General features: G+C 42.0%; 1 protein-coding gene across 1 annotated transcript in view; it reads left to right on the top strand.

The window, feature by feature from the left end:
* Nucleotides 1-15,796, top strand: part of LOC145401607 (UDP-glycosyltransferase UGT5-like) — a 161,241-nt gene extending 145,445 nt beyond the window's left edge. The window contains exon 12 of the mRNA XM_080273799.1: nt 15,615-15,796. Within this exon, the coding sequence (XP_080129925.1) occupies nt 15,615-15,796 (182 nt within the window). The remainder of the gene's footprint in view (nt 1-15,614) is intronic.
* Nucleotides 15,797-16,149: the final 353 nt, after the last annotated feature.

Below are 16,149 nucleotides of genomic sequence, written 5' to 3'. Positions count from 1 at the left end.
TATTTGTCTAATTTTCATCCTCCTAACCAGAGCGACGGAGAAAACCCCCTATAAACCAGGAATTATTTATTACCGAATATATGCTTAATCTTTCCAGCTCAAAGTCACGGAACATGTAACTGCTACTGAAGACAAGAAAAGAACAAGTTCAATAGAAAGAACTAAATATAAATGAGGTACGTTTCTTAAGCAAGGAGGAAAAAGCCAAAGGCTGGAAGCCAACAAAAATGTTCCTTCAAGAGAAAAGAAAAAAAAAAACATTCAAGATCCATTCATTGCTAGAACTCTGGACACATCGCCCTAAAAATTGTAGGTCATAGGCAGAAGGAAATACAGACAAAGGAAGACATTCCCAATGTTGACATGTTGCATACATGATGGGCTAGAAGTATCTCCTAAAAACTGCACGAGAGAGTTGGGACAGAAAATAGGGGTGAGTTTGCAGCCAGACCTGTGCTATGCATCCGCTATAAATAAGAAGAGAAACAAGCAGACACTTTAGAGTTGCAGTGATCATTGAGACCGCGATAGACGAGATAAAGATGCAGCAGTACAGTTTGGCGAAGAATAGAGGATGAAGGGAGTCATTAAGAGGAGGAGTTAATGAGACGAAAACCCTTGACTCCACCCTGTTGAGAAGAGCTGTAGCCTATGTGGAGAGTCCTCTCTCCACACATGAGAGTTGGAATCCACACAGGGGCTAATATAACCCTTGTAAAATGCAAGAGCTGTGCTGAGGTAAAGAAAGCATGCAGTCACCTTACCACACCCAGCCACTTGGATCCAAATTTTGCAGAAAAGGTAAAATGAAATCTCTGTGAAAATTCCCGAGAGAACGAAGCCTCCAAAATGTTAAAAGATGATGTAGGACTGAGTTGAAAGTTGATGAATATTCAACGATACTCCTGTGTAAAATTTTAGGCGAGTCAAATGATGTAGGAATTGAGTTTATTATGCATTAACACAAATGAAGTTATTTATACCCCCAGTCAGACATATGAGTCAAGTCAGTCATTAGGTGTGGCATCCCATGTTTGTTGAAGAAACTGTTGTGATGGACGCTATGACAAGTGGACATGAGAGTGATGGATAAAGTTATCCAGTGAAAGGATAGGTCACTTTTGGTAGAAGGAAGAGAACTGGTGAGAGGACAGAACACTGAGAAACACCACTAATGACAACTGTAGAAGAAGATCAGTGTTTGTCTGCAAGAGGTACAGAACAACCAAAAAGGATGATGTAGATGAAAGCTCAGACAGAAGGCTAGAAACCGTAAAAAACCAGATTGACCATAAAGGATTCATGACAGACTCGACTGCAAACGTTTGAGATGTCATGTGCAATTACTAGGCAGTTCACGAAAGTAGGATGATAAGCTTTCAAAAAGGAAGGTGAGAAGATCACCAGTGCAGTGTCACTGGTGGAACACATACTGGCGACGGGAAAGGTTGCGAGAGGAAAGGTGCTTTATTTACTTCTTTTTCTTGACAACAGAGACGAAATCTTTAGAAATCGAGGATGTTAAAGCAATTCAGCGATGGTTATAGGGCTGAGAATGGTCACCGTTCTTCAAGACAGGTTGAATGAGAATTTTCCAGCAAGAAGGAAAGTTACAAGTCAACAGAGAGGATCAAAGGCTTACCTGGTTAGGGAGTAAGTACAAAAGCATAATTCTTCAGCACAACAGGATCAACAGAACAGGCCCGTACGCCTTGATATTATTGAAGCCAGTGAGTGTAGAAAGTATATCAACTGAAGTAATTTTAATGTCAGTGTTTAGGAAGGCAGAGGGGAGAGAAGCTGGAGGAATAGCATCAGAATCATCCAATGTGGAAGTGGAGGACAGAGTCTAGGAGGAGAGTTCTGCATTTTCAGTAGAAGAAACAGCAACAGAGCCATCAGAATGGAAAAGAGGAGCGAAGGTGTATGAAATATATTTATTTGAATGAGTTTTGGTAATGTGCAAATCAGCGGGATGAATTTGGGCCAGAGAGTCCAGAGAATTTTTCCTAAGAACAGCAAAGAAGAAACAAGCATGATTCCAGACAGAAACATAAAAAGAGACGGGATTCAGGGGTGTGTTTGTACTGGTGCCTTTTGTAGGCTTCCTCCTTGTTGTGAATATTTGAGCAATGGAAGTTACAAATTTTTTCATCAGTCAGGAAAAAAAGAAATGAATGTATCCTTCCATCCTTGACAGAATAACCACTGTAGCGTGTGACAAACGCGGTGATGGCTATCGGATTTCAAAGCAATAATCATTGTAGGAAAATAACTATCAAAGAACTATTACTTGGGAGTCCCCCAAACAGCAGCTTAAAAGTGCAATAGACACTGCTTCCTGATAGGGTCGACAGGCCCTACTGGAGCAGTTACAGGTAAACATTATAAAATTGTGACCAAAGGAGCCCAGCATGAGAGAAAAGATTAGAAGAATAAGCTGGCAAATTAGTTGTAAGAAAATTGTCAAGTATGTCAGAGCTTTCCCTAAGGTAGTCAGGGTACTTGTAGGGTGCTGTACTAGCTGCTCTCTGTCATTCATGATAGAAAAGATGCAGGTTTGTTCACCAGTTGGGTAACTGAATTCAGAGGAGAGCCAGAGCTAGCAGTGAACATTGAATTCACCTTGTATGGAGTGTTCAGAGAAAGGAGAAATTTAAAAAATATATTTCATCTTAGAACTTTATTTTTTTAAAAATCTCATAATCTACTGAATAAAGTATAATTTCACATCATATAAATATTTAGTCAAAGAATGACAAGATAGCCAAAGCTAGAATGCAGAGAATTCGCAGGATTCAAGTTTAGGAACACAAGAGCAAGATATATAGTTTTTACTTAATGCAACAGCCACCTTCGCCTTTAAATGAGTATAAAGTTAGAGGATACGAAGAAGGCTTTACCATCAGTTGCATCAGACATCTTAAGTCTCAGTAAGGAAGAGGTTTAGAGGAAGAGAGGTGAGGTTCAGCAACAAATGTTGAAGAAATGAACAGTGATTCAATAATCCAGTACATCTCACTTCGTCATCACTAGGAGAAGGGCGGATGGTGGGGGCATTTATGGCTCCGCCTCCTTCTTTCTTGGGATTTCGAGGCTGTGTTGACCCATTATCATTGCAAATTTTGAATCAGGAAGCATCATGTGAAATGTGCATAGAGTTTGGTGTAGACAGTTAGAGGAAAATGTATATAAAGTACGTGTATGCTGGTCTGCTCCTTATGTTACCGAAACACAATAAAAGTTCAGTGAAGGTGGATGGTCAGAAGCAACTCCTAAGTGCAGTAGCATAGGTATCGGAGAGGGGGAGGGGAGGATTACGCTTCCCAAATATCTCTGATGTCCCTCCACCCAGCTCACAACTTAGTGATGCCAATGTACTGGGAACTAAACCAAGAACCACAAATATCAATATGGACGAGTTTGTATAAAAGTTTTCGGTCAATTACAGTAATAAAACAGAAAATAAAGGCATTCCGAGACATATATAGGAAAAATTTTAGTAAATCTACTTTATTATTTTATTTATTGTTATTATTATTATTTTTTTTTTTTTTTTTTTATGCAAGCTGCTTCATTGTATCATTTACATTTTACTGTGAAGTATTCTCTGTTCAGTGCAGGTTATGTCGAAATTGTTTAAGTTAATAGCCTCTATGAGTATCTGAAAAACGGACATCTAATAACTGTTACATAATGATTGCTTTGAGTGAGCTACATATACAGTATGTGATATTTTCATTAGTTTTTTTTTTTTTTTCATGTGAGGAAGAAGGAACCAAAGGCAATGAGCCCGCAATACTGTTCCCTCAAAGAGAAAAACAAAATACAAGAGAGAGCCAAATTCAAGATCCATTCATTTCGAGATGCGTGGACACACCGCGTTTGAAAGACTGGAGATCATAGGAAGCAGGAAATACAGACAGAGGGAGACAGTTCCAGAGTTGACCTGTTGCATAAATGAAGGACTGGGAGTAACGGTTGAGTCTTGCATTAGAGAGTTGGACAGAAAAGGGGTGAGAGTTTGCTGCTAGACGGGTGCTATGCGCCCGTCGTAGAAGTAGAGGAATGCATGCAGACAGTTCAGAGGAACAGTTACCATTAAAGTAGTGATAGAAAAGAGATAAAGATGCAACACTGCGGCGAAGAGACAGAGGTTGAAGGGAGTCAGTAAGAGGGGTAGAGTTAATGAGACGAAAAGCCTTTGACTCCACCCTATTGTGAAGAGCTGTATGTGGGGAGCCTCCCCATACCTGAGAGTTGTACTCCACACTTGGGCGGATAAAACCCCTATATAGAGTCAACAATCTTTCTAACAACTTTACCTCATCATCCTTCCCTCCTCTTTTCTACTCTGATGGTTCTGTAGCTATTTCTTCTACTGATAAAGCAGATCTCTTCGCACAGACTTTCTCCTCCAATTCCACCTTAGACGATTCCGGTGCTCTTCCTCCATCACTTCTCCCCTCTGACTTCCTCATGGCTGACATTAAAATTTCTTCAGTTGATGTATTTTCTGCCATCACTGGCCTCAGTACTAACAAGGCATATGGGCCTGATGGGGTCCCTCCTGTTGTTCTCAAGAACTGTGCTTCTGTGCTTACACCCTGCCTAGGCAAACTCTTTCGCCTTTGTCTGTCAACTTGTACCTTTCCTTCTTGCTGGAAGTTTGCTCTCATTCAGCCAGTCCCAAAGAAGGGTGACCACTCCCAACCCTCCAACTATCGTCCAATTGCTTTAACGTCCTGTATTTCAAAAGTTTTCGAGTCAATTCTTAATAGAAAAATTTTAAGGCATCTTTCCTATCACAACCTTCTTTCTGATCGTCAGTATGGGTTCCGTCAGGGACGCTCCTCTGGCGATCTTCTCACCTACCTTTCAGACTCCTGGTCATCCTCCTTTCGGGACTTTGGCGAAAGCTTTGCCATTGCACTTGACATCTCAAAGGCTTTCGATCGAGTCTGGCATAAATCTTTAATTTCCAAACTGCCCTCCTACGGTTTCTATCCTTCTATCTGTGCCTTCATCGCTAGCTTCCTTTCTGGTCGTTCTATAGCCGCTGTTGTAGACGGCCATCGTTCTTCTCCTAGACCTATCAACAGTGGTGTTCGTCAGGGCTCTGTCCTATCACCAACTCTCTTCCTTTTATTCATCAATGATCTTCTAAGCTGTACATCTAACCCTATCCACTCATACGCTGATGACTCCACCCTTCACCTTTCCATTCGGTTCCCGCAACGGCCATCTCAACAGTTACTTCAAGAAACAAGGGATGAGGCTATGGCACACCTAATGTCTGACATGGCTCGTATCGCTGACTGGGGTAAAAATAATATGGTTGTCTTTAATGCATCTAAGACTCAGTTCTTACACCTATCAACCCGACAAAATCTTCCACAGGTATACCCATTAATGTTTAATAATATTCAGCTTAATCCTGCATCATCCTTGAACATGCTTGGGGTTTCATTTACTCGGGACTTATCTTGGAAAGACCATATTACATCTCTTGTAAAATCTGCTTCCAAGAGATTGGGTGTGCTAAGCCGACTCCGCTCTTTCTTTACCCCTGCACAAATGTTGACTCTATACAGAGGTTTTATCCGCCCCTGTGTGGAGTACAACTCTCATGTGTGGGGAGGCTCCCCACATACAGCTCTTCTCAATAGGGTGGAGTCAAAGGCTTTTTGTCTCATTAACTCTCCTCCTCTTACTGACTCCCTTCAACCTCTGTCTCTTCGCCGCACTGTTGCATCTTTATCTCTTTTCTATCGCTACTTTAATGGTCACTGCTCCTCTGAACTGTCTGCTTGCATTCCTCCACCTCTACGACGGGCGTGTAGCACCCGTCTGGCAGCAAACTCTCATCCCTTTTCTGTCCAACTCTCTAATGCAAGAGTTAACCGTTACTCCCAGTCTTTCATTTATGCAACAGGTCAGCTCTGGAACTGTCTCCCTCTGTCTGTATTTCCTCCTGCCTATGATCTCCAGTCTTTCAAACGCAGTGTGTCCAGGCATCTCAAAATGATCGGATCTTGAATTTGGCTCTCTATTGTATTTTGTTTTTCTCTTGGAGGGAACTGTTACTACGGGCCATGGCCTTTGGTTCCTTCTTCCTCGCATAAAAAAAAAAAAAAAAAAATTGTGCAAGGGTAAAGAAGGAACGGAGTCAGCTTAGCACACCCAATGGCTTGGAAGCAGATTTTACAAGAGATGTAATATGATCTTTCGAAGACAAGTCCCGAGCAAATGAAACCTCAAGCATGTTCAACGATGATGCAGGATTAAGTTGAGTGTTATTAAACATAAGTGGGTATACCTGTGGAAGATTCTGTCGGGTTGATAGGTGCAAAAACTGAGTCTTTGATGCATTAAAAACAACCAGATTATTTTTACCCCAGTCAGAGATATGAGCCAAGTCAGACATTAGGTGTGCCATAGCCTCATCCATTGCCTGTTGAAGTAACTGCTGAGATGGACGTTGTGGGAATCGAATGGAAAGGTGAAGGGTGGAGTGGATAGGGTTAGATGTACAGCTTAGAAGGTCATTGATGAATAAAAGGAAGAGAGTTGGTGATCGGACAGAGCCCTGAGGAACACGACTGTTAATAGATCTAGAAGAAGAACGATAGCCGTCTACAACAGCGGCTATAGAACGACCAGAAAGGAAGCTAGAGATGAAGGCACAGATGGAAGGATAGAAACCGTAAGAGGGCAGTTTGGAAATTAAAGATTTATGCCAGACTCGATCGAAAGCTGTGAGATGTCAAGTGCAATGGCAAAGCTTTCGCCAAAGTCCCGAAAGGAGGATGACCAGAAGTCTGAAAGGTAGGTGAGAAGATCGCCTGTGGAGCGTCCTTGACGGAACCCATACTGATGATTAGAAAGAAGGTTGTGATAGGAAAGATGCTTTAAAATTTTTCTATTAAGAATTGTCTCGAAAACTTTTGAGATACAGGATGTTAAAGCAATTGGACGATAGTTAGAGGGTTGAGAATGGTCACCCTTCTTTGGGACTGGCTGAATGAGAGGAAACTTTCAGCAAGAAGGAAAGGTACAAGTTGACAGACTAAGGCGAAAGAGTTTGCCTAGGCAGGGAGTAAGCACAGAAGCACAGTTCTTGAGAACAACAGAAGGGACTCCATCAGGCCCATATGCCTTATTAGTACTGAGGTCAGCAATGGCAGAAAATACATCAGCTGAAGAGATTTTAATGTTAGCCATGAGGAAGTCAGAGGGGGGAAGTGAGGAAGGAACAGCACCGGCATTGTCTAAGGTGGAGCTGGAGGAGAAAGTATGACCGAAGAGATCTGCTTTATCAATAGAAGAAATAGCTACAGAGCCATCAGAGTAGAAAAAAGTAGGGAAGGATGATGAGGTAAAGTTGCTAGAAAGGTTTTTGGCAAGGTGCCAGAAGGAGCGAGAAGAGTTCGAGTTAGAGAGTAGAGAGCATTTTGTACGGATGAAATTATTTTTAGCAGAGCGAAGAATAGACTTAGCACGATTCCGGGCAGAAATGTATAAAAGATGTGATTCAGGGGTGGGTTGGCTCCGGTACCTTTTATAGGCCCTCTCCTTGTTGCGGACAGCATTAGAACAAGCGTGATTAAACCAAGGTTTTCATGCATTAGTCAAACGATATGAGAAAGGAATGTATGCTTCCATGCCCGAGAGAATAACCTCCGTAATACGCAAGGCACACCCAGATGGCTCCCGGCCATGGAAGCAATAATCATTCCAGGGAAAATCAAAGAAGTACTGCCTGAGGGCCTCTCAATCCGCAGCTCCAAAGTGCCAGAGACGACGTTTTTTTGGAGGGTCCGCAGGCCGTACCAGAGCGATAGGACAGGTTAATGTGATAAGGTTGTGATCAGAGGAGCCCAATGGAGAGAAAAGATTAACAGTGTAAGCAGAAGGATATGTTGTAAGGAAGAGATCAAGTATGTTGGAGCTCTCTCCAAGGCGGTCAGGGATACGGGTAGGATGCTGTACAAGCTGCTCTAAGTCATTAAGGATAGAAAAGGTGTAGGCTTGTTCACCAGGTGGATCCGTGAAAGGAGAGGAGAGCCAAAGGTGGTGGTGAACATTGAAATCTCCAAGAATGGAGATTTCAGAGAAAGGAGAAATGGATAGAATGTGTTCCATTGTAGAAGTAAGATAGTCAAAGAATTTTTGATAGTCAGTAGAATTAGGAGATAAGTAAACAGCACAGATATATTTAGTCAGAGAATGACAGGAAAGCCGAAGCCAGAGTGTAGAGAATTCAAAAGAATCGAGTTCAGGAACACGAGAGCAAGATAAGTTATTGTGTATATATACACAACAGCCACCTTTGGCTTTGAAATGAGTATAGAGAAAGTAGGAGGATACAGAAAAGGATTTGCTGTCAGTTGCCTCAGACAGCTGAGTCTCAGTTAGGAAAAGAAGGTGAGGTTTAGAGGAGGAGAGGTGGTGCTCAACAGAGCGAAAGTTAGAGGAAAGGCCATGAATGTTGCAGAAATGAAGAAGAAGAGAGTCAGACAGTGGTTCCAGGCACATTGAGTCGTCACCGAGAGAGGGGCTGAAGGTGGGGGCATTTATGGTCCCCCCCCCTGGGGACTCCTAGGCTATGTTAATGGACGCCACTTTTGTGAAAATTTTGAAAAGGAAGTGTGGTGTGTACTGTGCATGTAGTTTGGTGTTGATAGTTGGAGAAACTTGTATTGGAGAGCATGCTGGTCTACTCTCTGTGTTACTGAGACACTGAAAAAGTTCAGCAAAGGGGGATGGTCGGGACCTAGTCCCGAGGGCTGATGAAACGGGAGCTCCACCTCTCCCTGTCATCAGCTTTCCGTCCACCTTGGGAGTACTGCCCTGCTCGACTGGTGCTACAGTTAATTAATTATGCCTTACAGAATATATGTTGCTAATCTTTTTTTTTTTCAGTACTACCATATTTTTTTATTTGAAAGGATTTTGGACTAGTTGTACACTGTAAAACCCATTGTAATCAAAATGGCATTTTATTATATTTTGTGCAAGTTATTTTGGTGAGTAGAAGTAGTAGCAGCAGTAGTGTAGTAATACTGTCAGTAACACAGAGATTAAAGAAGCATACTCTCCTATACAATTTTCTGTCAGAACTAAACTACCCAAGAGGGAGGAGACATAAAACCCCCCACATCCGCCCTTCCCCCTGTGACGGCCAACTGAGATGCATGGGACTGCCGTCTAACTCAACCATCAGCCATTTCTAAAGCATTCGTGACCTTTTCTCTAATTTTCTTTTTAGTAAAAACCACCTCTTTTCCTCTTAACCTCATCTTCCTTTCCTCATTGAGACTTAGCTGTTTGAGGCAACTGATAGCAAACCTTTCTCTGTATCCTCCTACTTCTTAGACAAAGATGACTGTTGTGTGTAAGTACTGTATGCAACATATCATGCTGTCACATTCCTGAATTTAAATCATCTGGAGTCTCTGCTCTCTGGCTTCAAGAATCCTTTCAATCTCAAACCAAATATATCCATGTTGTCTACTTATCCCACAGTTCTGCTGGCTATGAAAAATTATTTAAACTTTCTTTAAAGATGAAACGCATCCTATCAGTTTCTTCTTTCAAATCTCCATACTAAGTGATTTCAATGTTCACCACCATCTTTGATTTTCCTCTCCATCCACTGATCCAACAGGTGAAAAACTTTACATTTGTTCTGTCGTTAGTGTAATAAAGCAGCTGGTACAACCATCTACTCGTATCCCTGACTGGCATCGAGAGAGTTTCAACATGACCTCTTCATTACAACAAATCATTCTGCTTAATGTGTTAATCTTTTCTCTCCATTTGGATCCTCCGATCACAACCTTATCACCTTAACCTGTCCTATCGCTCCACCAAGGCCTATGGCCCAACCAAGAACCGGCAGCTATGGCACTTTGGAGCTACTGACTGGGAGGTCCTCAGGCAGAGTTTCCCTGGAACGATGACTGCTTCCATGGCGGAGTGTGCCTCGCACATTACAGAGGTTATTCTCTCGGGCATGGAAGCATAATTAACTTTCTCTTATCCTGTGATTAAGGCAGACAAAAACTTTGGTTTAATCATGCTTGGTCTGCTGCTGTCCACAAGGAGAAGGCCAACGAAAGGTACCAGATCCCCCCCCCTTGTGAATTTTCTCTTCTTCATGACTTTGTCAGGAGTTATGTTCAGTATGTTCTCCAGTCCGTTAAATATAATTTTATTCGTACTAAGTGCTCTGTAACTCAAACTTTTCCCACTCCTTGTAGCTGCTTTCCTAAAACCTCTAACAGCGTACTTCATCATCTTTCCCTCTTCCTTCCTGCTCTGATTGCCTCTGTAGTTGTTTCTTTTACTGAAAAAGAAATTCTTGGTCAGACTCTCTCCTCCAATGTCACCGTAGACAATTCCTGTGCAGTGCCTCCATCACTTTCCATCTATGACTGTCTCATAAATGATATTGAAATATCTACACCCTCCCCAATACAAATAACGCATATGGGCCTGATCGGGTTCCTTCTGTGGTACTTGAGAACCTTGCTTATGTACTAACACCCTGCCTAGGTACACTCTTTTGTCTATGTATGTTCACTTATACATTTTCTTCTTGCTGGTAGTTTGGTCTCATTTAGCCTGTCTCAAAGAATGGCGACCATTCTCATTTCTCTCTCGGTCGCCTAACTCTTTTAACATCCTGTATTTCTAAAGTTTTTTAATCTCTTCTTAAAAAAAAAAAAAAAAAAACTTTCCCTCATAGAACCTTCTTTCTGATCTCCTGTATGAGTTCCACCGGGGATGCTGGCCTTCATCTCTAGCTTCGTTCCTGGTCGTTCTATAGCTGCTGTTTTAGATGACTACAATATTTCTTCTAGAGCTATCGGTAGTGGTGTTCCACAGGGCTCTGTCCTATCACCAACTCTCTTTATTCTATTCATGAATGACCTATACTGTACATCTAACCCTATCCGCTCAAACATTGAAGACGCCATACTATTCCATTCACTTTTAGCAGCATCCATCTCAGCAATTACCTCAACTAACAAGGGATGAGGCCATGGCACACCAATGTTTGACTTGGTTCATATATCTGACAGGGGTAAAAGTTATCCTGTCTTAAATGCATCAAAGCTTTTACATCTTTCAACCCCTAAAAATCTTATGCAGGAGTGTCCTGTAATTTTCAACAAAATCCAGCTCAGTCCAACATCACCTGTGAGCATACTTGGGGCTTCATTCTTTCGGGATTCATCCTGACAGATTTTATTACCTCTCTTGTAAACTCTGCTTCCAAGAGGTTAGGTGCGCCAAACCAACTCCGTGTCTTTTTCACTCGTGCAGAGTTGTTGGCTAAATTCAGAGGTTTTATTCGTCCCTTTGTGGAGTATTACCCTCTTATGTGGAAAGGCTTCCCAACTACAGCTCTTCTCAATAAGGTGGAGTCAAAGGCTTTTCGTCTTAACCTCTGTCTCTTTGCCACACTGTTCCATATTTATCTCTTTTCAATCGCTGCTTCAATGGTCATCGCTCCTCTGAACTCTCTGCTTGCTTCCCTCCACCATTACTGTGTGCACCTAGTACCCGCATAGCAGCAAACTTCCATCTCTTTTCTGTCCAACTCTCTAATGCAGCGTTTCTCAGCCAGGGTTCCCCGGAACCCTAGGGTTGTGCGAGAGGTCGCTAGGGGTTACAAGAGAAATAGTAATAAATAGGCTAATCATATGTAAATGCATTATTAAGTCTTTTTGTGTTTAATTTCATATTCGTAATTTTTACTATACACGTACGGCATATTCGTGGAAAATTCTTGGGTATTATCTTAAAGTCTTAACCTGTTATATCATTTAGAAGCATAATTATAGGGAATATACTCAGCGACGTCTATACGGCGCCAGTGTGAAACCGCCTTTAGTGGTCAGTAGACAGGAGCGATACGTGACGGATCCGGGCGCCAAACGACTCACTCGAGTACAGGACACATGCACCGTCTCCATCAGTCCTCAGCGTACTTCCTGGCATGTTGGTACAGTCCGTCATTTACCAATGTTATTTAGGAAAGTTTAGGGATTTTATAAGAATTTTAACAGTTTAAGTATGTTTATGATTTTGTTAGGTTATGAGAAGTTTGTGAGTATGTTTCTCTCTCTCTCTCTCTCTCTCTCTCTCTCTCTCTCTCTCTCTCTCTTTTCCAAAGTTAGTTCGTCTGTTTACCTTAATTTGCTTCAGTTTTACTTATTTAAGTTTTACTTATCAACTCGTCGTAGTAGTACTAGTAGTTATCTATTTACTTTCTGTTTATATGTGTTATATATGATATTAGTTATTTATGTTTACTTTTTTGTGAATGAAAACCTCCGTATGAGGTCTCTTGAACAAGCAGTTTGATTTATTTATTTTTATATATTGATTAATATTTTTTTGCACTGTCAATAAACTTAAGATAAACGTAAGTTATTTTTGCTTAAATCATTTATTAGAAATAAATATGTTCTACTTATGAACTTTAAGTTTATACAGGAGAAAAAAATATAGTAATAATGATATATAATAATTTTTATGTAAGGGTTCCCTGACACATGAAAATTATTTCAAGGATTCCATAAGGGTAAAAAGGTTGAGAAACGCTGCTCTAATGTATGAGCTAACTGGAATTCCCAGTTACTCACGCATGCACAGATCAGCCCTGAAACTGTATTTCTGCCTGTATTTCTAGTTGCCTAGGACCCCCAGTCTTTTAAGTGCAATTTGTTGTGGCATCTCGAATTGAATATATATATATATATATATATATATATATATATATATATAGAGAGAGAGAGAGAGAGAGAGAGAGAGAGAGAGAGAGAGAAAGAGGAGTGGCTGGTTAGGGTGGTTATGGCTATGTATGTGGGTGCTCACACCCAGGTAAGAGTGAATGGAGATTTGAGTGATGGGTGTTCCGTGAATGTTGGTGTGCATCAGGGGTCAGTTTTGAGTCCCATATTGTTTATCATGGTACTTAAAGCCCTTTCACGTGACTTTAAAAACGGACTCCCGTGGGAGTTGTTGTATGCTGATGATTTGGTGTTGATTGCAGAGAACGAAAGGGAGGCGGAGGAAAGGTTTAGGAAGTGGAGAGATGGTATGGGGCACAAGGGCTTAAGGGTAAATGCAGATAAAACAAAAGTCATGATATCTAGGGTTGGTGGCGGTTCTGTCAAAGACGAGGGAGAGTGGCCATGTGCAGTTTGCCACAAGGGCGTGGGAAGTAATTCCATCTTGTGCGGTGTTTGTGATAAATGGGTGCATAAGAGATGTAGTGGTATCAGAGGTAGACTGCGAGATAATGCTGTTTTTATGTGTATGGCGTGTCGGGGATAGCAGGAGGAGATTGTCAGAGATGAAAGAATTGAACTTGCTGATGAATCTCTTGAGTGTGTGGAAGAGTTTTGTTACTTGGGAGACATGTTGTGTGCTGGAGGTGGGGCTGGAGCTAGCTCTGTGGCTAGGGTGAGAAGTGATTGGAAGAAGTTCAGGGAGCTCTTGCCTCTCCTGACATTGAGAGGACTCTCCCTACGTGCTAAGGGGTCTTTGTATGCAGCATGTGTTAAGAGTGTAATGCTGTATGGTAGTGAGACCTGGGCAGTGAAGGAGGAGGATATTCGCTGGCTCAGACGTACAGAAATGACAAAGATTAGGTGGATGTGTAGTGTGTCCCTGCATCCAAGGTCTGAGGGGGCTGGGTTCATGATGGAAGAGTTGGGAGGTAGGATGGGACTGTAGTGTATTGGTGTTGTGATGAGGAGAGGTAGATTGAGATGGTTTGGACATGTGGAGAGGATGGGGGATGATAACTGGGTGAGGAAGGTGAGAAGTGTTAATATTGGAGGTGTGGTTACGAGGGGCAGACCGAGAAAGATATGGGACGAGGTCATTAAGTGAGACCTCAGGGTTAAGGGACTGAACAGGGAGGCTGCAATGGATCGTGCAGCGTGGAAAGCCGCCATTAGGTGACCAAGGCCGACGCATGCAAGCATGTTGGAGCCTTTAAAAACGAAAACGAAATCGCCTCCATGTCGCCCTGTCCCCTGCCATTTCACTATCCTGCTCCCTGCTCACACACCCCCTCTCTCATATACCTCTCCACTCCATCCCTCAATCTCATCCTCGGCATCCCCCTTCCTCTCCTCCCCTACACCTCACTCATATACACTTTCCTCGTCAGTTTCTCACACTCCATCCTCTCTACATGACCAAACCACCTCAATGTATTTCTCCTAATGCTTCCTATCACATCCACATCCACACCCACACCACAATGCTCTTTCACTTCCTCATTTGTCAGTGTCTCTCCAGGTGACTCCACATGCTCCTCTCAAATAACACATTTCCACTGCTCTCATTCTTGACTTGTGTCCCTCCAACAAGGTCCAAGCTTCACTTCCGTACTTTAGAATTGGTATCACAGTACTGTCATGCAGTAACTTTTTCACTTCCATGCTCACTTCCCTGTTTCTTGTCACTGCTTTGTTATGGTTTCATATAATAAAATGTGTTTTATATAGTTAGTAGTGGTTGTTTTCTCTGCAGAAGAAGCCAGTTCACACCTTACGCACAGAATAACCAAACCGTTCAGGATATACCTCAGAATTAGGAGATAAGCCTTCGTGATACTGCAGTTGCGGCTTCCATACACGGGCAAGGATTTATCAAGTGCAACTGCTTGAAGTTTTGCCAATACAACCGTTGCAAGTGCTTTTTCAAGAATAACTGCTTTTTCAACAATCGATGCAAGTGCAGCTGTGCGCGTAAATACGCCTGAATGATATGTATCACCAAGGTAACTTATGGTCAAAGAGCCTGCTGGACCTACAGTATATGATCCTGTGTTTAGCCAAAATTTCCTGGATGAGATGGGATGAACCGGCTGCAGCATTGTTGTAATGGAGCCGCCAGTCCTCCACTTCCCACAACTCTTGTTTCATGCAACACATTGCATTCCGTAGGTCATGGAGAACTCCCAGTTAGTACCCTTTATTGATTGTTTGGTCTTCTGCTGCCTAATCATAATGACCAGCACCTTGGTATTAAAAAAACTGTCAGCATGACGTTCACCTTACTCCAAACCCGCCATGTTTAACACCAATAGATTTATCGCTAGAAGCCTGCTGAATCTTCCTAATGGTTACAGATTGCGTCTCTCCAAGTTTTTGACAAAATTTGATGAAATGGCCTTGCTTCCTTAGTTCAGTCATTGCCGCATAGAGAAAATACGAGCAAGAAGAATATGCTCTGAAACTCAGTGTTTGTCAGCATCGACTAGGCTGGGCAGCAGTGCTTCACATAATTAATCTAGTATTCGTACAAGCAATCAAGGTCAAGCTTCACTGAGTCACATCCCCTTGATCTTGCTGGTTTGTGAGAAAAAAAATACGGTTAGATCCTTTTTTTTTCTTCTTTGGTCAAACCTCTTATATAACTACAACTTTCTGTATTAAACATTATTATAGCATTATGCAACAACAAATACAGTAATAGAACTTCAGTCGTTTAACTTACTGGTATTGTTTATTCTGTACCGCACCACGAAAAAATTTCATGTAGTAATGAATATTTTTATATATTATTCTTTTTATCTGTAGGCTTTATCTTGGACGTTATAACTTATGAGATGCATTCCTGCCCCAGGTACAAGTTGTACAATGTCGATGTGTGGGCCAGCGTGGCAGGCATGGCGCTGCTGCTCTTCTGGCTTCTCTACCGGCTTCTGCGAGCTCTCTTCAGATGCCTCGTTTCACCGGGAGCCAAACGCAAACATGATTAGAAGTGTTATTTTTTTGCTGTACTGTACAGGCAGTCGTCATTGTATGGCATGGATGTTCTTAGATGTACAGTTGTTAGTATACAGTTGGGTACATGGAAGTCTAACAGACATCCAGTCCCAACACAGACACCATGAAATGCAATCGCAAGCCTATTTTCATTTGAATTCAGGGAGTTCCAGAACAGGCAACACTGGCAGAACTGACAACACCGCTAGCTTAGAAGTGAAGTCATGGCCCACGGGGCATATATAATATACTGTATCATGACAAAAATAGACATTTATGGTAGCTGTAACACAGATAATTTTAAAACACTTTAGATATATCATATCCAGCCCCATCTAAAAATGTG

The sequence above is a fragment of the Coenobita brevimanus genome, chromosome 56 (assembly GCF_032717465.1).
Source record: "Coenobita brevimanus isolate Jiangsu-jjx chromosome 56, ASM3271746v2, whole genome shotgun sequence".
NCBI lineage: Eukaryota > Metazoa > Arthropoda > Malacostraca > Decapoda > Coenobitidae > Coenobita > Coenobita brevimanus.
The sequence above is the reverse complement of the archived record's forward strand: the minus strand, read 5'-3'. Positions and strand labels throughout refer to the sequence as shown.